This window comes from Taudactylus pleione, unplaced genomic scaffold (assembly GCF_031769625.1).
Source record: "Taudactylus pleione unplaced genomic scaffold, aTauple2 ptg000629l, whole genome shotgun sequence".
Taxonomy (NCBI): domain Eukaryota; kingdom Metazoa; phylum Chordata; class Amphibia; order Anura; family Myobatrachidae; genus Taudactylus; species Taudactylus pleione.
The window spans coordinates 1019523-1041796 of record NW_028285031.1 but is presented as its reverse complement, the minus strand read 5'-3'; the positions used below and the strand labels follow the sequence as shown (position 1 = coordinate 1041796).

Sequence of the window (22274 nt, the reverse complement as noted above, 5' to 3'; positions counted from 1 at the left end):
CCTATCCATTCACAAGGAGCCAGTGACATCACTGAATGCAGCCTATCCATTCACGATAAGCCAATGACATTACTGAATATGCAGCCTATCTATTCTCACTGAGCCAGTGACATCACTGCGAATGAAGCCTTGCCATTCACAAGAAGCCAGCGATATCACTGAGAATGAAGCCAAGCCATTCACAAGGATCCTGTGACATCACTGATAATGCAGCCTATTTATTCTCACTAAGCCAGTGACATCACTGAATGCGGCCTATCCATTCAACAAGGAGCCAGCTACATCACTGTGAATGCAGTCTATTCATTCTCACGAATGCCAGTGACATCACTGTGAATGCAGCCTATCCATTCACAAGGAACCAGTGACATCACTGAGGAACTTTACTAGACTAGACTAGACTAGACTAAATTGGCAAAAATTCCTATTGAGTGACCAGGCTACATTTGCCTGCATAACATCTGCCTCTAATGCTGATCATCAATAAAAGAAATCACATTTTTAACCTAATAGTAAATATTCTCCCATAAATTTGCACCATTAGTATGGTAAACTAGACAGAAAAAAAATTATAAAGGCTCCATAAAATGTACTACTTACAGGGATTGTTGTGCTGGGAGAGAGAGGAGAGGATCTGTCTTAAATAAGTTCGTCCAGGGCATCTGTGTTCCCGAGATTTACTGGTAGGGTAATGAAGCGTCACCTGCCGAGCCAAGTGCAGGAAAAACACAGCCGCTGCTCCCTGTGTCACCGGTAGAGAGCAGTAATTACACCAATGTAATAGGATACATTCACTTAATAAATTCATAAATTAATTAATTAAATTAATAAATTCATTTTAATAAGGATCAGAACAATAAAACAACTGTCATATCTGTGTATCTGACAGTGTACAGGGAGACGCAGCTAATAGAAATCTACGAGCAGCCTATAAAAAAGTTCCAAATATAACTTTAAAAGCCAAGTTAGGCATATAGAACATGATCTATCCCTGGTCATTATATGGTCAGTCATATCTATAAAGTCATTGTATGTAGGCTCTCACTACTACATGGTCTGTCTGCACTTGGTACGCGCAGAGAAATGTCTGGCTCTATAATGAGCAGGAGCCTAACTGTGGCCGGGCTATGTGTTGTACAATGGGAAACAAAACGCAACTGGAAAACACTATCTGCTATTAATAATGGCACTGCCACATTCTCTTACCAATCCAACAGCGTCCAGCATGGTATACTGTGGCACTTGCCCAGCGCAGAACTGAAAGCTCCCTCTTTTCTTCTGCTCTCGTCCATTCTGACCGCTTTCCGGGCCTGATGATTGGGAGCTGTAACTGAGAGATAGGAATCATGGCGTTGATGCATTTCTCTTAAATATGAACAGGTAAAGTAGAGGCATACTATACCAAACATTAACACATGCAAGTATACCATGTTACACAGTGCAAGCGCTAATAATCCATGATCAACTTATAGCGGTTAAGAATTTTTAAACTACTCTCCTATCGTACTCCATCAGTTGGCTCTGGGTGGTGACGTATTGATAATTCACATTAGAATACAAATAGTTGGTAAGAATGTTATCTATGGTTATGGTTTGAACACTAGTGATAATAAACTGTACAGTGTGTCTTTGTTCTGTGTAGGTAATGGGTATTCCAAGTCCTCACGTTTGGGCATGTCTTACCGATTGGGGGTCTGATACAGAATTGTACGCAATACTGATACTGACACAGCTGAGAGGTTATCGTAAACGGCGCAGAAGTCTAATTCACACTGCGCATGTGTCAAGGGTCAATATGGCTATTCGCAGTGTGATTGACAGTCAGGGTGAGTTCATGGGAGGTGACAAGGAGTGGCGGCAGAGAATGTAGGTGTGTTGCGACCGTTTTCACGGCGTGTCACGGGCTGCGATCCCGTACACAGTGAAAGTGGCTCCGGTGTCTCAGTTCCTGCGCTCATTCTGAGTACAGATGAGCGGGTTTCGGTGCTCAGAACCAAACCCACCCGAACTTACCACATCAGAGTCGGATCCGAGCCGTGACAGGGATTCTCCCCGCCATTTACGGACTCTAAATTGAGGGATAACATCATCCGGCGTCTGATTCTCGCAGGTTTTGGATTTGAGCGCCGATTTCAAAGTACCATTGAAATCAATGGGCTGATTGCTGATTGGCTGAGGGAGCCGTCTCTCAAGGCTCTCAGTAATGGATCCCTGCATTCTCATCCACGAGAGGCTGCTGCTGCAGTGACAGTCAGGCATTACAGGCACTGAGAGAGCGCTGTGTACACTACAGTGCTCGGACCATCATCATCCTCACAGACACCCAACAGGGGCATTTATCATCGAGGGGACCCTCCTGCCTGCAGTCATAGTAAGTGCACTATTGGTGTATTCAACCCACACTGTATCCAGTATTACTATCCGACCTGCAATGTATCCAACCCGCGATGTAAGCTGCACTGCATCCATCCCGCACGGTAAGCTGCACTGCACTCAACCCGCACGGTACGCTGCACTGCACCCAACCCACATGGTAAGCTGCACTGCACCCAACCGGCACGGTAAGCTGCACTGCACCCAACCGGCACGGTAAGCTGCACTGCACCCAACCGGCACGGTACGCTGCACTGCACCCAACCGGCACGGTACGCTGCACTGCACCCAACCGGCACGGTACGCTGCACCCAACCCGCACGGTACGCTGCACTGCACCCAACCAGCACTGCATCCAACCCGCACTGTAATCCACTCAATATTTAACTTTCTGTCCCAAAGTATTCTGCACTGTACCCTATAGGTATGGAACGCTGTTTTTATGGTAGGGGAGAATTTGGGGAGCTGCTCAACAAAAAGATTGATTGATCTGGGCTTTACATGGGCACAGAGTGCCAGTCATCAGTGGCCCAGGGCACCCAGGAAGGAAATACAGATTGGGCACTGGAAATGGGCATGTGCACTTGTGTAGGGGGCATCCATATCTGCTGTTGCTATTTCTCCTTCATCCACTAGGGGACACTGGAGTTCAAGACAGTGGGGTATAGACGGTGGTAGAGCAGAGCCTGGCACTTTAAATAATTCTGAAGTGTGACTGGCTCCTCCCCCTCTATGCCCCATCAGCCCCAGTTTTTAGAATGTGCCCGAGAGAGCCGGTCACATAGGGCTGAGCTCCAGCCCACACTTAGTATTTTTTCTTTTATTTCAACTTTATTTTAATTTCTAGCTTTCACAAAGCATTGAGGACAGGCTGAAATAGTGCTGCGTCTGTCAGCCTGCTACATGGAGGCATCAGGAGACCCGCCACCACTAAAAAAGAGTGCGTGTCGGAGTCCCAGGCACCCTGGCAGTAGCTCAGGGAGGACACGCCACAGCTTAATATAGAGGCTGTGTCCGTGCTTCCGAATGCCTAGCCGCAGCCCTGATGCCAGCAGTGGTAAGTATAGCTCTGTTCCCCTTATGGGGAACGGAGTTTAATCTGCGGCCCCTCTGCCCCCTCCCAGGCTCAGGTGGTATATACTGTAGTATAACCCCTCCTGGAATCCTGTTATAACGCCGCTAGCGTTATTACAAGGGGCGGAGCTACCCCGCATAGAGCGCGGATACATGTACAGGGAGACTGTTCAGACAGTCTGTAATGTTGCTGCCTAGCAGCGAGCCCTGATATCCCTGCACTGAGCGCTGTCTGACTTAATAGAGCTGACAGCGCTCTGTTTGTCTGCTGCTCTCACGAGAGCCGAATCCTCCCTCTTCTCTATCTCCACGGGGAGGGAGCCTGCCGCGTCCCGCTACTCCCATAAGGGAGTCTACATTGCGCAGCAGCGCGGCTGTTCCCTGCCGCGCTGGCGCTTGAAGAAGCACTGGCGCTGGCTTCTGCAGGGGGAGGAGCACAGCCGCCGGAGAGCGAGGCTGTTATTCACAGCGCTCTCGGCTGCTGGTTGCGGCGCCGGAGATTGCACCGGCGCTGGCTACAATTGAATACCAGCCATTGTTTGCGCCCCGCCCGCTTATTGATAAGGGGCGGAGTCTAGTCCATGCTGGCGTGCACAGATGCCGCCATTACCTCCAGCGAGTATTCTAAAACAGCATATGCACCTGCCTTAAAAGGAGCCGGGGCTTATTGCCAGCATCTCCTGCATCCTCACTCTGGAGTTCTGTGGGGGGTTTTATTCCCAGTACGTCCCTAACTGTTTGGAGTTTGTATGTTCTCCCTGTGCTTGCATATGGCCTCTCACGTTTTTTTTCTTTACTTAAACCTACAGCACCTGGTCTTATTAGGTTTAACGGCACAACTGTGGAGTTTGTAATTTAACCTGCAGTCTTTATATAGATTCTGGCTCTGCCTCATCGCTGTTATATTGCATGTCGGTAGTTCCCCTACGGAACTGGGCAATGTACTGGTTTAATATTATATTTAAAAAAAAAAAAGAATGAAGCACAGGGAGGAACATGCCACAGCATAATATAGAGGTTGTGTCCATGCCACTTTGCCCACCACATATCTATCAGCGCCTATGGCCACACGCCCGATCTCGTCTGATCTTGGACGCTAAGCAGCGCCAGGCCTGGTTAGTACTTGGATGGGAGACCGCCTGGGTATACCAGGTGTGGCAGGCTTATTACATTGAACATCTGGGGCAAATATGCTTGATGTGTAACAGAATAATGCAGTGTGTTTCTTGCATCTATAGCTGCCAGAGATCACTCTGCCTAAATGTGTATGGTATGCATAGTCGGGGCCACTGTTCTGGCTGCTGCCAGAAATTACGGTTATTGCATATCTTTAACTCAAGGTTACAAAAAGGGTGCGTCCCATCCTCAGGCTTATGCCTCACATTGGCTCACCTTAAGAATGAGCCGTACTCTTCTCATGCACATATGTGGCTGCACATATGTTAAATCTCAACAGCCTTCGGTGCTTACCTTAGAAGGTATGCATCTGTGCATCTATATGGATTTATATCTTATTTATTCCCTTCGGCAGCACACACAACACGAAGTAGTAACATATGGCCGTTGTGGTGGTTGGCATTGCTGTCTCGCATCACTGAGGTCATCTTTTGATTTCCATCATCTGGAGCCAGAAGGGCACACCTGATAAGGCGAGTACACCGGTAACGGAAGGGTCCCAGGATGGCAATCAGTCTGGGATAGTAAGTTGCTAACATTTCCTGCCCCAACGCCGTAGCAGAATGACAGCCACGCGCGGCACATGAGCAGTCTCCCTGCGTGGAGGTAAGCCACATGTATGTATATACTTGTATTTTAAACTAAACCTGGCGTTAAGACCTGGGGCTCAGTTCCTTCCATGGCTCTAACTATTGCCCATGTTATATTTTTCAAATTATATAGTCACCTACTAATCTTGTATGTAGGTACGCGTAGGCATGTGGGGAAGTGTGTGTGTGTGTGTGTGTGTGTGTGTATATATATATATATATATATATATATATATATATAATATAAATTGCTTCTTATCCTTACCATTAAAGCAGGGGTAGGATATGTTCTTCTCAGTTTTATGTCTGATACCTAGCATATTTAAAGAGGATGCTGCGATGAGAGGCTGGACTCTCCTGATCCGGTAGTTTGTTCTATAACTCCGCTTACACCATCTCTCCCTAGGGATTGGGTGGTGTGTGTGTATATGTATATAATTATGGATATGTGTAGGTATGCCTATACTTCCACAATCATTAAGGTACATATTATTCCATGTCTGGAAAGCTGCCAGGGTTTACCAGAAGCTGTCTGTTATATCCATACATATTATATGGTGGCTCTATAGACTAGAGTCATGTTCTGCAGCTTACATAGGATAGTCACAGGCTCCTACGGCATTGCTTCTAGTATGGACTCTATACATGTCCTGGGGCCTTCCTGTATGTCCACACATGTATATAAGGATATGTACTTACACCCGCCTCGGGTTATAGTCCTGTTTCCATCAGTCTATATCTACGGCGTCCACTTCGGGGGACCTATTAATTACAACTACACTCTAGGGCGCACTTAGTAACCAACTTGTAAGACACTAGGAATGCAGTGTGTGTATATATAGATATAGCATGCTGATCTCCTATTGCGGGATATATGTGTGTGTGTGTGTGTGTGTGTATATATGTATATGTATGTAGCGTGCTGATCTCCTGGTGCAGGAGTTTGACAACTGACTTACTATGTCGGTACTAACTCTTCCTTTCAAAGAGTTTGCCTTTTCATGCAGCTATGTTTATGTGTGTGTATGTGTATATATACTGATATATTCCCGTTCCTTGTATGAATTTTCCTAATGATTGGAGAAATCTGTTTTTGGCCCTGACTGGCGTTATCACTACATATATATGTATATATATATATATATATATATATATTAGGGATGTGCAGGCTCGGATAGGTTCGAGTTTGCACGTGGAGTTCGGATTTTTCCCTCCAAAAAAACGGAACTCAGAACGAGGCAAAACGTCATCTTACATGGACGAACATCATCATTCCTGGTCTTTTGTCCAGGAATGATGATGTTCGTCCATGTAAGATGACGTTTTGCCTCGTTCTGAGTTCCGTTTTTTTGGAGGGAAAAATCCGAACTCCACGTGCAAACTCGAACCTATCCGAGCCTGCACATCCCTAATATATATATATATATCTCTCTCTCTTCTTACTTGGGATAATTAACGCATTCTATGTCTATGTACAGGTACCTTTCCCAGTATCGATTCTGGTACTTTATATTATTGTCTTGTCGCATATCTCAATAAAATGGGTATCTGAAGGTCCCTTGGGTACATTTCCTATCAGTACATAGAGAATCCAGGATCTATTCCATCCTCATAGCTTATTTAGTTAATTTACATGAGGCCTAGGGCCACCCGCCGATATAGGCAGGGTCTGGCCTGGGTTGTATCAGATTGTGGGCGTAATACACACTTCACCATTATAAGTGTTAATGGAAGGATACACTAGCAGACCGTTTTTGGGGTATGTGTAATCTCTATATGGATACATATCCCTAATGGAACAGGCTCAGGTATAGCGTCCTGTTGTACGGCCTTCTTGTCTCCACTAACAATTTGCTAGTTTCTACAGTATTTTCTTCTGCAGCATCTCCAGACTGAAGTCCTTGCTGTAGAGCATTGATCTTTGCCCACTGAGGCTACTCTCTGTACCTGTCGTGGTGGGTTGCTGTGAGATGAATAAGGTCAGTGACATTCTACATAGCGTCCAGAGGGCTTCTGGTCGCTCACAGGTAAGCGGGCTTACCCCACTAATACCTCGGAAGATGCTTCCTTTTCATGCATCCTGACATAGCTGTTATTCTCTCTTACGCACCCTAGCTGCTGTCCTAGCAGCCTTCAGTCCTTTTAAATCAGTTGGCTGTACACTTTAGAGCTTTCCTGGTGTGTAGGTGCATAGTTGTAACATTGAGATTTGTGACCCTATTCTACTGGAATCTGTTGGGTTTATGGACTGAAGCGCATCTATGGGCTAATGCACATTTTTACTATAAAGTGTGACAGTCTCTATGTTCCATACAGGGGGCCTGGTTTGTTTCCTGTTCAGTATCTGTCGATAAATTCAGCACACTGACAGGTACCTGAATGGTGCCTTCATAGTTGTCCTAGTGCTTTAGCCTTGCGGATGGGATACTTCCCTATATTGGTAACTCTCCCTGGGTGGAGGTGGCATCCGTGCTCTTTTTCTGCTAAGGGTATCCTGGGTGTTTTCATACTATGTTCAGGCCAGTAGTTGGTACTGATTACACTCTACCATCATGTAGGAAGTTGTCTGCTGTTTGACAGGAGGGGTGGTACTGCCGTCTGACCCACTGGAAGGAATTGTAGTCTCAATCCTCTCGTATCCGTCTCATGCCCAGTGGGATCGCCACTCGTTGACAACTTCTATGGTCTAAACCTTCCACTGGTTACCAACCCTTTAGTAGTTGGACCTCGAGAATGGTTGAGGGCGACTGTTAGGTCGTGACTCTTGCCTCCTTGTTTGCTTGGTTAGGAGTCTGTGGACGGGTTCAGCTCCGTCTCTGTATATTGGTATCATTATACTTTTATCTATATGATTGATGTCCCGCAGTGCTGGGATTCTGCTGTCTGAGACTGTTGCAGCTTCCTGTAGTTGTCGCTGGTACGGTTTTCTCGAGTTTTGTTCTCATGTTACTGCCATTCTATGGATTCTAGTAGGGGTTTTCTGCTCCCAGCGGTCTTGCTTGGTCTGTATTTGGCTGAGCTTACGGTGTTCTGATGCTTCTCATCTGCGGCTACTCTCTAGCCGTATTCCATTGAATTTACGCTGTAAGTTGTGGAATGTCTGTGACTGTTCAGCAAGGAGCTCTGATTGTTTCCTGGCTCTACGACATGCCTCCAGTCTTGGGCTGTCCCTGTTTCGGTTGGCCGAAAGGTCGGCAAGTTCTCCGCGCTTCCCACCCGGGAGGTTGGCTTTGGGACGTCCCCACTGTCTTGAACTCCAGTGTCCCCTAGTGGATGAAGGAGAAAACAGGATTTTGGTACTTACCGATAAATCCCTTTCTCCGATTCCACAGGGGACACTGGACGCCCGCCCAGCGCTGCGTTCCTGCCGTTTTGTTGGGTCCTTATCTAGTTGTGTGACTGCATGTGTTCCCTGCAGTGGGTTCCTCTGTTCTCCTTCAGTCGGTATTGTTCCGTTCTGTGGTCTTCTCCTTCCCGTCTCCTCTCGGGCTCAGTTCTTAAAACTGGGGCTGATGGGGCATAGAGGGGGAGGAGCCAGTCACACTTCAGAATTATTTAAAGTGCCAGGCTCTGCTCTACCACCGTCTATACCCCACTGTCTTGAACTCCAGTGTCCCCTGTGGAATCGGAGAAAGGGATTTATCGGTAAGTACCAAAATCCTGTTTTTACACAAGGTTTACGTTTTTTTTCTCTGCTGTTTATTAACTACTACAAATTTTGTACAAGGATATTCCACGCACGAGTCTTAGTAAATGTCTGTGTGGTATTGTTTTCTATTGAACGTACTTGTGAGTTTTATTGCTAATACATCACTAATTTGCTAAACATTTGTAAACAGAAATAACTGCCGTGTGTTTGTGCTGCTGCTCTGGTGGTTGCTTAGTTTAGCCGGCCAGCCTTTGGCCTTTGTTGGTGAACAATATTGTGAGCTGCGAGGTGGTCAAAATTGTCTGGAAGTGACTGTTATTGAGGTTAATACTATAGGAGCAAAAATAGGCCCAAATTATGTGATTTTAGCCGTTTTTATCCTCTTTTGGGGGAAAAAAATACAGATCCAAAACCAAAACCCAATGACGCATTAGAACCAAAACACTGGGGATGGTGCACACCGCTAATTCTGAGAAGCCACAGGGTTACTTAGAACTGTGATAATGGAATGATGTGCGAGCAATGCTGCGCCATTGTATACAGATGCTTGGGTTTGCACAGCCGCAGGTGGGAGTCTCCATACAATTCTCTGTACCTGCGACATTTGCCTATTTTCGCACAGCAGCTGCGTACATCTCTGACTCAGTCCATAATGATTAACACACAGGGATGAAAAGACTCTCCTCTGTGTGAGACTCGTTATTAAATTTTAGTTTATGCATTGCTGCAACTGACCACTAGAGGCACAGGGCTCGATTCAGACCCACTTGCTAGATGCGTTCGCACGCTAGATGTATATGCAAATTTCGGCAAGGCATGCGATCGCACGGCAAGGCATAAGCATGCCCACAATGTCTTGGCGTGCGATCGCTCTGTGTATGCAGATGCCCACCAGCCTGTCTTAAGACATCCACTTGCGCACGTCTTCTCCAGGAAGTGTATGCAACCATCGGTACATCGAGTACCATTGGAAGCGCTTGTGGCTGACCATACCCTACCACAAGCACTGCGAGTGATTCAGTGTGAAATACAACCAGGTGACGTGTACAAAGACGCTGCCTGTTAATTATGCCCGCCTCTGAAACGGCATTAAGACGCTCAGACACACCTGCGTTCGCACCTCCACTCCCCCGTTTCTAGTGGCCTGCCCCCGTTACCATCCGCAAATGGCTTCTTCTGCCACTCAATTAACCGGGCTGTCTATGCATAGAGAGCGTACACTTTCCGATCGCTCGCACTGGTTCGCGCAAGCGCACTGCGATGCTTACACATGCGCAGAATGCAAACAATCAGCTGGCTGCGTCCGAACACTTCCTAGCGAGCGGGTTTGAATCAGGCCCACTGTTCCCTAACAATTTTTATATATCGGCTGCATGTTAATAGACAATATGCATATAATGGGGCTCCTTTAAACAGAATAATTAGCGCTCACACATTTCTTATTAAATAAAAAATAGACTTTTAATTTCACTAGTTTACCTATTATTGAAATGTACTTGTCACCTATGCAACAAAAACAGACAATTTGAAGATTGAACTAATATTTAATCTATTTCTTCCCCAGAAGTTAGTTATATCGCTGAGACATGAGGTACGAGGCACTTGGTGAGGTCACTTCTTGTTGCTGAATTAACAGGTTCCATAATGTGTTATTTAATTTCTGGGTGTATATATTTTATACCAGAGGGGAGGGGAATTCTCGTGAGGCGGGCTGCGCTCTAACCGTACACAGGGGAAAAGACACCTTTGCCGACTTCTGCTCGCACCTCCTAAGGTCACAGAGGGGAAACAGTCTAAATACACTGTAAAAGCCCTGTTTTAGGTTGCAGTTGCTGACCGCGACTGGGCTAATTAACCTGTGAAAGCCCACAAGTGGCGAGGTTCGGACGGAACCTTGAGGCTAACGTAATTCCCTCCTAATGCTGGCCATACACTAGTACGACCAGCATAGGATGAGATTCATCTTACGATTTCCCTTGAACTCCCCGGCAGCTCCCTGGCAGTCCCGACCGCACTTTGGACACACGATGTACATACGATCTCACGATATGATCGATTGCGTGCCTGCTGAAAAACTGATCATCATTCTTCAAAATGTCACTGAAATGATGCCGGTCGGACGCACGATGCATCGCATGCACAAATACACGGCACGATCTGCATACCATTACGATAGATAATATGGGCTGCACATCTGATCATACGATACGTTTTTAGAGAGCGGCGGGAGCACGTATCAGATGGTATCATACCTAAAAACAACACAATTGGCACAATTCATCGTACGACACGTCTAAAATCGGACAATCGGCCCGGAATCGCAGTATGGCCAGCATTAATGTGATGTGAAATATTCTGCTAATTCCCAGAGATAGTTCTACTTTACTTCCAAGTTATTTTCAAACAGAAAACGGGAGGTACATCTGAGGGAAGGGGTTTTATTCACGCACATGAAGCGGCAAAGGAACACAATCATTAAAGAGCACAGAACTCATTTTACGGGAGAATGGGGTGATACCAATAACCATTATTGCTTTTTGATTTATGTGTTACAGCTCATTATACTCCATGCAGTGTGCAAGAGGTGACCTTTCCTGAAGAACATTGGAAAACCATCCACCTACTGCTCTCCTGTCAGGATGATTGGTGAAATGGACTTTCCCCGATGCTCTGAGAGACAGCGTGACTGGCAGCATGCCAGCCTGGCATATATATAGCACGTAAAATCCATAAAGCAACAGATCCATCTGCAGGTTTCTTAGCCGTCGCTCAACTCGTACAAACACAACAATCCAGCTTGCCTTCTGCCCTGCCGACATCACAAACCCCCTTGGTCTGTTCAACCCAACGGTATTTCAGTGAAAGAAATTTAAATGCCAGCGAATCAGCAAATCTAAACGTGTTTCACATGTGGTACTTAATGAGCGCTTGTACTTAGGGAGGTTGACCATCTTTGCATTGAAAACAAAGAAAGGGAGGTATGGTGACGCTAGAAGCAAATGGTTCCAAAGTCACCCTACTTTTATAGGGATGTACTCTAGTGTTCATTCTAGCACCCTGCACGTGTCACAACCCATGCAGTTCCTCTTTTCTGCCTGGGGTGTCGCTCTCTGCTCTGGAGCATAGGGCCTGATTCAGACCTGCTCGCGAGCGGGTCGATGTTAGGCCACTGCGCATGCGCACGCTGGAGCCGGCTCCGATGTGCGCATGCGCTAGACCCGGCTAGCGACGGGCGCTCCGTTGCTCCGGGTCTCGCACCAAAAGGGGGCGGCTGTCGATTTTGATCGACAGCTCGCACCGTTTTGGAGGCGTGGTGTGGGGGTGGCTTCACAAACGGAGGCGCTCCCATGCGAACGCCTGCCGTTTGCGGGCGGCCCCACTGACATCACCAGTGATGTCATTGGGAGAGCTTCTGGCTCTCTTAGAGCCAAAAGCTCTGTGGGGCTTGCGGCCACGAGACCCTACCACAAGGGTCTCGTCGCAAGCCAGATGGTCGCGATAACCATCATCCTGGCCGCCCGCAATAGCTGTGGGTGGTCACCCACAACTATGCGAGTGGCCATGAGGCCGCTGCAAAAAAAAAAAAAAAAAAAAAACGCCCTGATTCAGAGCGAGCTCTCTTTCAGAGCGTCCGGCTCTGAATCATGGCCATAGAGCGATACTTCAGGCAGGAAAGAGGAACTGCACGGGTTGTGACAGGTGCAGGACACTAGAATGAACACTATATTAAACAGTGGGTATTAGGCCTTGCTGACAAGGCTTCATGTAAACTTAATCTGAGAATGTATTACACAAACAGCAGCGATGCTGAAATACGGTCCCAGCTGAGAATGCATTGGGGGAACTCAAATCCTTGCAAAGTGCCCGAACACCGCTGCAATGTACGGCTGCACCCAGTACCATCTACTATTGTAGACACTCTTCACTAATTTACCCTCACACCTATGTGGGGAATGAGAAAATATTAGCAAAGATACTAGTCAAGAAGTGCCCCTGCCCAACCATTCTGAAGGCACTGAAAACGGTCTTCATATAAACCCCAAAGTACTGGTGTAGTAGGTATTACCCCCGGCCTCATGGCATGACAGCGGAAGCCCGGCAGAGGTGAAGATCCCGATCGTTAATTAGGTAAGTATAACTAACCCTATTTTCCCCCCAACCCTAACCCTCCCTTAGGGGTGCCTAACCCTAACCTCCCTCCCTAGTGCCTAACCCTAATCCCCCCTCTAAGTGCCTAACCCTAACCCCCCCTTCCCCGCAGCCTAACCCTTAATCTCCCGGGGCGGTGCCTAACCAACTCTGTGTGGAGTTTATATGTTCTCTCTGTTTCTGTAGGTTTCCTCCCACAATCTAAATTCATACTGGAAGGTACAGTAAATTGGCTTCTGACCAAAATGTAACCCTACTATGTGTCCATGTAATAGGGAATATAGACTGTAAGATCCACTGGGGCAGGGACTGAAGTGAATGACTATATATTCTCTGTAAAACGCTGCGTAATGTGTGCGCTATATAAAATAAGAATTATGGTAGACTTACCTTTGTTATCTCTTTTTCTTCGAGGTTCATAGGGTCCACAGGGATACCATGGGATATGTAGTTGGAGTAATCCATTGCACCAAACTACAGCTTTCAAGCTCCCAGAATGCACAGGACCTAATCCCTAAATACCCCGTCCCCAGCCACAGGCATTCAGTACGTAAACAAGCCTAACAGTAAGAGACGGAAGGTGGGGAAGGAAGTACAATGTACACATGAAATACTCTCAAAAAACAAAGAGGGAATCAGTGACAAAAAAGAAAAAAGAAACAGATCCCAACTGAGGCCAGGTGCGTCAGGGTGGGTGCCCTGTGGACCCAATGAACCTCGAAGAAAAAGAGTTAACAAAGTCTATTTTCTTCTGCAGGTTTTATGGGGTCCACAGGGATACCATGGGGATGTCCTATGGCAGTTCCCTTAAGGATGGGATCGCTCCTAAGCAGAGAGGAGAATCCGCTGCCCAAAGGAAGCATCCCGGGTGGCAAAAGTATCAAATGCATAGAATTTGATGAAAGTGTGGACCGAAGACCAAGTCGCCGCCTTGCATAACTGTTCTGCAGAGGTGCCATGTCTAAACGCCCACGATGGTCCCACAGACAAGAGTAGTGTGCTGTCACCGTTTTTGGAATAGGGAGATCAACCAGAGTATACACATGAGAAATAGTAATACGCAGCCACCAAGCCAGAGTCTGCTTGTTAGCTGGCCAGCCTCGCTTATTAAAGCCATATAACACAAAAAATGCATCTGACTTCTTGATGGAGCTGGTACGATCCATGTCGATACGAAGAGCTCGAATCACAATAACTTAATTCATATGAAAACGGGATACCACTTTTGGAAGGAAACCCACCCTTGTATGGAGGACAGCTCTATTCTGGTGAAAAATCAAAAATGGAGAGCAACATGAAAGTGCTGCAAATCAGAAACTCCGCGAGCCGAGGAGATAGTGAGGAGAAAAAAAAAGCTTCTTCGCTGTCAACCATTTGAGGTCCACTGTGTCTAGCGTCCTGAGAACCAAGGATAAATCTCACGGTTCCACCGGAGGGACAGACGGAGGTTGCAGACGGAGAACACCCTGAAAAAATGTTCTAAAATCCGGCAGAGGGGCAATTTTGCGCTGGAACCAAATAAGACCTAAGTCCAGTCCAGCCTGAAGAAAAGCAAGAACTCGGGACACCCTGAAAACCTTAGGGTCATATTTTCTGTGGGAACAGCAATTAAAAAAATGAATGCCAAATTCTGTGATAGAAGCGGGCTGAAACAGGCTTCCTTACCCTAAGCATCGTCTAGATCACGGAAGTAGAAAAACCTTTGGCCTTTAAGATGGAAGACTCAAGAACCATGCCATCAAAAGCCAACCTAGGGAGATCCAGATATAGGCAGGGACCCTGCACTAGCAAATAGATGTGGATTGAAAGATCTACAGTAAAAAGGTAGACAATGTCTAGATAGACACCAGTTGTTAGACAGACAAAAGGTCGACATGTAAGAAGGTCGACAGTTACAAATGGTCGATAGGGTCAAAAGGTCGACAGGCGTATGGTCGACATGAAAATGGTCTACATGTTTTTTTCTCTAACTCTAATCTTCACCCTCCCCTTGGTGCCGAACACTAATCCTCCCTCATGGTGCCTAACCATAACAGTTGGGGTAAGTGTCTAATCATAACCAAACAAAAAAAATTTCATGTGTCGACCATCTGCATGTCGACCTTTTGACCCTGTCGACCTACTTACATGTTGACCTTTACTGCAGACCATCCAGACCGGATCCCATAGCAAATCTGGCCATAGAGGCAATGGAAGTGGACTGTATGGATAGACATGTCAGATCGGTGAACCAATGTCTCCAGGGCCAGGCAGGAGCTATTAGTATCATCCTGCCACCTTCTTGCTTGAATTTTCTGATGACCCTTGGGAGGAGGGAGATTGGAGGAAACAGGTATGGCAACCTGAAGTCCCACCTAACCGCCAGAGCGTCCACGAGGGCAGTTGTGGGGTCCCTTGTTCTGGACCCGCACCTGGGAACCTTGTGGTTGTGGTGTGATGCCATGAGGTCTATGTCCGGTAATCCCCACTTGTCCACCAGGAGCTGAAAGACATCCGGATGAAGAGCCCATTCTCCGGCGTGTATGTCCTGACGACTTAGAAAGTCCGCTTCCCAGTTTAGGATTCCTGGGATAAATATTGCAGAGAGTGCTGGAAGATGGCATTCTGCCCATACCAGAATGTTCGCCACTTCTCTCATGGCTGCCGGACTTCGTGTGCCTCCCCGATGGTTGATGTAGGCCACTGTGGTTGTGTTGTCGGACTGAATCTGGACAGGCCTGCCCTAATGGCTCCTTGCACGAAGCTCCAAAATATTGGGCAGGTGACTTTCCTGAGCTGTCCATCATCCCTGAAAGGTGTGATGATCTGTCACCGCGCCACACCCTCGCAGACTTGCATCCTTGGTGAGGAGTACCCAATCTGGGATCCATAATGGGCGACTCTTGTTTAAATCAGTCTTCAGCCACCATGCGAGGGAGAGGCGAACCTCTGGCGAGATGCGGATTGTTTAAGACTTTATCATATGATACTTGATAATCCCAATGAGACAGAATCCAACGTTGGAAGGACCTGGAATGGAACTGGGCATAAGCCATTATGTCGAAGGTGGATGCCATGGACCCCAGTACCTGCATTGCTAAGTGAACTGACACTGATTGCGGACCAGTTTGTGTACTCGTAATTGTAGGACAGCAATTTTGTCCACTGGTAATAGAATCCTTTGCCCCAGGGAATCCAGCAGCGCCCCCAAATGTACCATCTGCTGAGTTGGAGAAAGAGAAGACTTTTTCCAATTGATTATCCAGCCGTGCTCTTGCAGACAGGCAATGGTCATTTGGAGATGGTGTTGTAAAACCTCCGGAGATTGCACCAATATCAGAAGGTGGTCCAAGTATGGTAGTATCCTGACTCCTTGTCGTCTGAGATGAGCCGCCATGACTGCCATTATCTTGGTGAACACTCGAGGAGCTGTGGACAGACCGAAGGGCAGAGCCTGAAATTGGTAATGTTGCTGACCCACATCAAACCTCAGAAACTTTTGGTGAAATCGTGCAATAGGTACATGCAGATACGCATCCCGTATGTCCAGGGAAACCATGAAATCTCCAGGCTCCATTGCCAGCATAATTGACCGTAGGTCTTCCATACAGAACTTGGGCACATGGATGAATTTGTTGAGAAACTTCAGATTCAGAATAGGGCGATGAGACCCATTTGGTTTCAGGATCAGCAAGCAAAGTTAGAAGCCAAAGTACCTGCATCTCCAACATACGCAGCTGTTTCTCGCATTTGGTAGAGATAAGACAGCTGTTCTCTGGTAGCATCTGGCATACTATCTTCCAGAGATGTCGTCCATTCTTCCATAGCCTTGGCCACCCAGGTTACAGCCATAGCCGGCCTGGTAATAACTCCAGATAATGAAGAAACGGATTTCAAATAGTTTTCAAGCTTTCTATCTGTAACCTCCTTGAGTGAGGATGCGGAAGGAATAGGTAATGTAGAGCTCCGGATCAATCTCGTCACATGAGCATCTACCGTTGGAGAACCTTCCCATTTGTTACATTCACCAAGTAAAAATGGGTACCGAGAAGTTAAATTCTTTGCTGCATGGAAACGCCTATCTGGAGTATTCCATGCTTCAGACATGAGATCCGTCAGTTGTTCAGACTGAGGGAAATAATCTTTTGCCACCTTCTGACACCGAAAGACCGAAGCCTTAGACTTAGGCAGATCCTACTCTTCCTCTATATTCAAGACAGATCTAACAGCTCTCACCAGAGAGGGGACATCCACTGAGGATTGGTGGTCTTCCTCAACTGAGTAAGAAGCAGAACTCTGAGTATCAGAGTCTGATGATGCAGTGTTAGGATCCTGAGGCAATGCCTGAAGGGATACTCTCTTATGCTTTTGCTTTACCACAGGAAATACACAGTGACAGATATATCTAACAATTTAGAAATAAAAGGCAGCACAGCAGCTAGCATTAAAGTCACATACAATACAAATATAACTTCATATGCAAATGTAAATGCACATGGGCTCTGAACCAACTGACCAAACCCCTGGGGGCTTGGTGGGATATAAAGCACTGTATACCTGACCCAAGGGAGAGACATACAGGGAGACTGACCCACACCTCTGAGAACCAACAAGCTTTCAGCAGAGCACCCTAGGTGGACTGTGAGCATCTCAATACACGAGGTGGTTAGAAATAACAAACCAGACGCGGGAACCCACACAGGAAGTTGCGTCTGGGTTGGGGGAGGAGTGGCCGGGGGAGCGCCCATCTCCCCTAAGGTGCGTGAACAGAACGGGTACGTTGGCCTCACAGTGGTAGACGCTACTAGTGTGCTGCTAGTGCATCTGAGTCATATGATAAGGCCCCAGCGGTCCTCACTAGCAGCAGCCTCCGGTGTGTCTCCTACACCGGAAACCAGGACTGTAGTTCACGTTTCCCCGACAACGAGGAATCACCTTACCTTGTCATCTCCTTGGATATGATTGCAGTCCAGGCCCCAGCGTCGTTGCTAGCTAAGCTTCGCTGTGACCCGCCAAAATCCCCAAGGCCCGTTGCAGGAGCTGGCGTTTCGTCATCAGCAGTCGTAGTACATGCGTCCTATTTGGACGCTTAGTACTTACTCAACCCAGTACACGCCTAGTACTTACTCAACCCAGTAGTATAAAAAACTAAGGTAAATCAAAAAATAAAAAGCCTGGGACTGCCTAAGCAGTCCCGCTGTTATAACAGGTCGTCTGGATACTTGAAGAGCAGCAAACAAAAAAACTGAATGCCTGTGGCAGTGGACGGGGTATATAGGGAGCAGGTCCTGTGCATGCTGGGAGCTTGAAAGCTGTAGCTGTTTGGTGAAATGGATTACTCCAACTACATACCCCATGGTATCCCTGTGGACCCTATGAATCCCGAAGAAGAAATACCTGTTAATAAATAGCAATCTGTATAAATGTTCCCAGCCTGTAGTCTCCTGCATTTCACGTAACACCAGTAACTTCTAGATGAGTACATTATACCATATGTGAACACTGCTAGAGTACTGGCAATACCCCTAGGATAACATGAAACATTATTTCAGTACCTTTCACAGTCTGCTTTAGTTATGGCGCTTTATTTTTACCGCCCACTATTGAGAGTTGGACACTAGCCACAGTTCTATACAATATAGACAGGTACAGCAAGATATGTACCTACTAATAAATGAACACTTTTGCTATCATTTCCGACAACACCGCGGCTTAGTAGCAGGAGGACACTAATGAGATTTGGCAACTTTTTAATACCATATCTGTATTCAGATGCTCTCCGTTCTGTCCCCACACAGAAAATGTTCTTGATCTCATTCACTGAAAATGGAACGTAAGCATCTGTTACTGCACTAAAATGACATTGTGCAATGAAGCAAGATGCAGTGGCGTATGCCACTTACCACACAACTCCGAGCTACCCAGCCGTGAAACAAGTGATTGACATTAAGAACAGCTTGGTTTATACACACCGGCCTGGCAACGGCACATGGGCTAGATCTAATTCTAAACAGGTAAAATAAGACTTAGGCAGAGACTATGAGAAATATCACCCTATGGCCCAGCTTGCATAGAAATATAACTCACATGTTCCAATTACATCAATCCCATAACACTTTGTTTTAGATTTACTATGTCAGCCGTGAGTATTCACAACGCCCAGAAGTACATTTTACGTCACAGATTTGCCTTAGTTAATTGGTGATCTATGTACAAACACTACTAATTTGGCACTTCCCTGACCACCATCCAACCAGGAGAAACCAACTAATAGGTCCCTGACCTAAGGCTCTCCGTTTTTTAACAGATATCTATTTCTACGTATCAGAGAAGGAGTAAAGTGTGCTGGGGAGAGTTGTCCTGACAATGCACCTAGGGATATAGGACACGTGCGGTTATACACAGGCAATGTACATATTACACTGTGTATAGGTTGAACACAGCCACAATAATAGAAATTAATCCAATCAAAATCAATTGGATCATCATTTGGCATGTTGGTGAATGTGGCAGGGAAAGATGACCACTATCGGCCTGAGATTGTGTCACCTTCTGGGTACAGTAACAAGCCTCAGGGGTGCTGCATATGATACAGCTATTTGTCTAATAGGCAAACGACCTAATTGGATACGTAATTGGATACATAATTGGATACATAATTGGACACTGATTCTACTGGTTGTCAACAATAGGTTTGTGTGTGGCCAAATTTAGTGTCTGCAAACACATGCTGGTTCCAAAGAGGACTGTAGCCATTCAATTTGCCACTACCCCTATCCCTCTTAAAACCCAGAGAATGACGCTATGCCTGACCAGCTTGGTTCAGGCTCGGAGCTTAAACCTGTATAGTGTGGCCTCCCTGGATTCAGGAAGTCAGCAACCTACGATTTACCCCTTTACAATGCCCATATATAATGAACACCAGACAAACAGAGAAAGGAAATCCCCATACCATGAAAACGTATTTCCTTACAGGACAATAGGCAAACTAAGCAGCCAACAGAAGGCTGGAACTTGGTATTTACTAACACTTTTCACTTCGGAAACACAAGAATAGATAACTTAGAAGAATATTCTGTTTCTAATACCGCATTTATATCGAAATTCCGGGTCTCACTCGGAGGTTGGAACAGGGTTCCAATCCGGATCAGACCCAGAATTTCCTCGGCGCCAACCCAGGATATTTCCAAGTCTGTGCCGTTCACACCGGAGCTGGGTCTGCAGTGACCCGGCTTTTCCAGCGTTGAAGTGGACGCTTGGGAATGACGTCATCTCCAAACACCACTGTAGCCGGCCAATCGACAGGCAAGCAGCACGATCCAGGTCACCCTGACCCGGATCTCGCTGTTTACCCTGTAGGGTTTCACGGGTTATTCCTGTGTTAAACTCTGCAAGTTACCTGGGTTGGATGGCCGGGTCACTCGACCCAGAAAATCCAACCCAGTCCCGGGGTTAACTCTGCAGTAACCCGGGTTTTAGCTCTGGTGTAAAAGGGGTATAAGTTGATGTCTATATTATCTGTAATACTTACCCTTTGCTACCTGCATTCTGCCCCAGTGGTATCAAGGATGAGGGATTCAAAGCTTCAGCCTCCCCATGTACACAGCCCTGGACATTGGCTGCATGGAACCGGTTCAGGACTGTAACGGAAAGAGAACAACTTATCAGTACAAGAATAAAACTCAGCTGGAGGAAACTGCACCTCCGATGTAACTTAAAGATACTCTCAGGGTTACACAATCTCCTTTTCCAGAATGCCTATAAACAGGGTGCACGGCGACTCTACTGCTTCTTACTCTACTTGCTCATATTGGTCCATGCTAATGGCCACCCTGCATGCATATAAACAAAGTACAAAGTATTAATTACATAAACTAAAGGCGGCTCTGCTAGTGTAGTAAGGGAATTCCCCTGGCAGCGTCTACACACACTGTGCTGTAATTACAAGTACAGATGGACATCGACCTAAAGATTAGGAGACAGGATGAGGAGCCAAAAACAATAAGCAACTTTGGTTTTTCTTAGTATGAATCAGATTATTAAAAAAAAAAAAAGTATTTGGTGTAAATGAAATCTGGGCATTATAACCTCCCAAGTGCACATCTGCAACCAGGATCTACTTAGAAGGGTAAATATAGAGCAGTGTTTTATCACTAAACCCACCTGGCTGACTGTCAATCAGAATAGCCTACTGAGTGCTCATAGGGGGTTTCCCAACTCAGGGGACTGGCTATTGGCTGCTATTTGCCTGTATCGGCCTGGCTTCCTACAGTGCTTTTCCACAGAGCCTTTAACCTGATAATGACCGGGATGCTTTGTAACCAGACCCAACTTAGCCAAGTGCTGGTTTAAATCACAATAACTTCATTATTTGCCAATGTATCAGTGAAATTTATATAAATGACTAAAGGGAAATAAATGACATTTCCATAATAGAAGCATTCACATAATTATGTTATTAAATACACCGTCCGATTGATTTTGACAATTGTCATTGTCTCTGATTTAGGGCCGTATTCAATTAGCCGTAATAATTTTGCAGCCGTCGGTGTAATGTACTTTTCGCTGACTTTTCGTGCGCGGTCCCGCTTTTCGCCCTCTTCAATTCCAAAGGAAGCGAAAATGGGACCCGGCAAAACGCAAACAGGTGAAAAGTGCTGTCAGATTTGGGGAAATCAGCCTGACACCCCCCAAAAGATGCACTAACATTGGGGATCAATCTAGATGTCCTGAATAGCCCTACTGAAGGTATTTGGGGCACTTAAATGCTCTCATTAGCTGTTAATTAGCGTATTGCACAAGTGGTGAAGAATAGCATTTAGCAGGGTTTTTGGAGAAAATAACTATTCCCAGCACATTTGGGTTACATGAAAGTGGGTGCTAGCATGGCTGAAAATCGCAAACGTGAAGTTTTAAAAAGCGCACCTTCAGCAAGTACCTGCAATCAAAAAAACACCCCCCCATACTTGCAGACCCCCCAAAAGCTTATTTCACTAGTTTAAGTTTGTACCCTGACTTTGATTTTTTTTTTCGCCCCCTTTTTCAAACTTATTTTTTGGGGTGTTCATTTTTTCAAAGGAGTTTTTTGACGCAGTTATACATTGTGGGCTGTTCCAAGGGTGCTGAGTGGTTTCCCGACGTTTGCACCCAAAACCGCAATTCTGCATTTTTTTTCACCACCTATTCATAGGCGAATCTTTTTCGCCTATTACACTGCATTGCGTTTTCGCATCCGCGAAAAGTATTTGGAAACAGAATACGGCGATAATTTCCGCCTGGCGAAA

At 46.3% G+C, this 22274-nt stretch overlaps 1 protein-coding gene across 1 annotated transcript in view; it reads right to left on the bottom strand.

Annotated features, from left to right (window-relative positions):
- DELE1 (DAP3 binding cell death enhancer 1) overlaps positions 1–22274 on the bottom strand; it is a 54326-nt gene that overhangs the window by 26653 nt on the left and 5399 nt on the right. Inside the window, exons 2-4 of the mRNA XM_088454747.1 lie at positions 20522–20630; positions 1207–1330; positions 601–742 (exon numbers count right to left, since the gene is read on the bottom strand). Coding sequence (XP_088310873.1) covers positions 601–742; positions 1207–1330; positions 20522–20630 — 375 coding nt within the window. The remainder of the gene's footprint in view (positions 1–600; positions 743–1206; positions 1331–20521; positions 20631–22274) is intronic.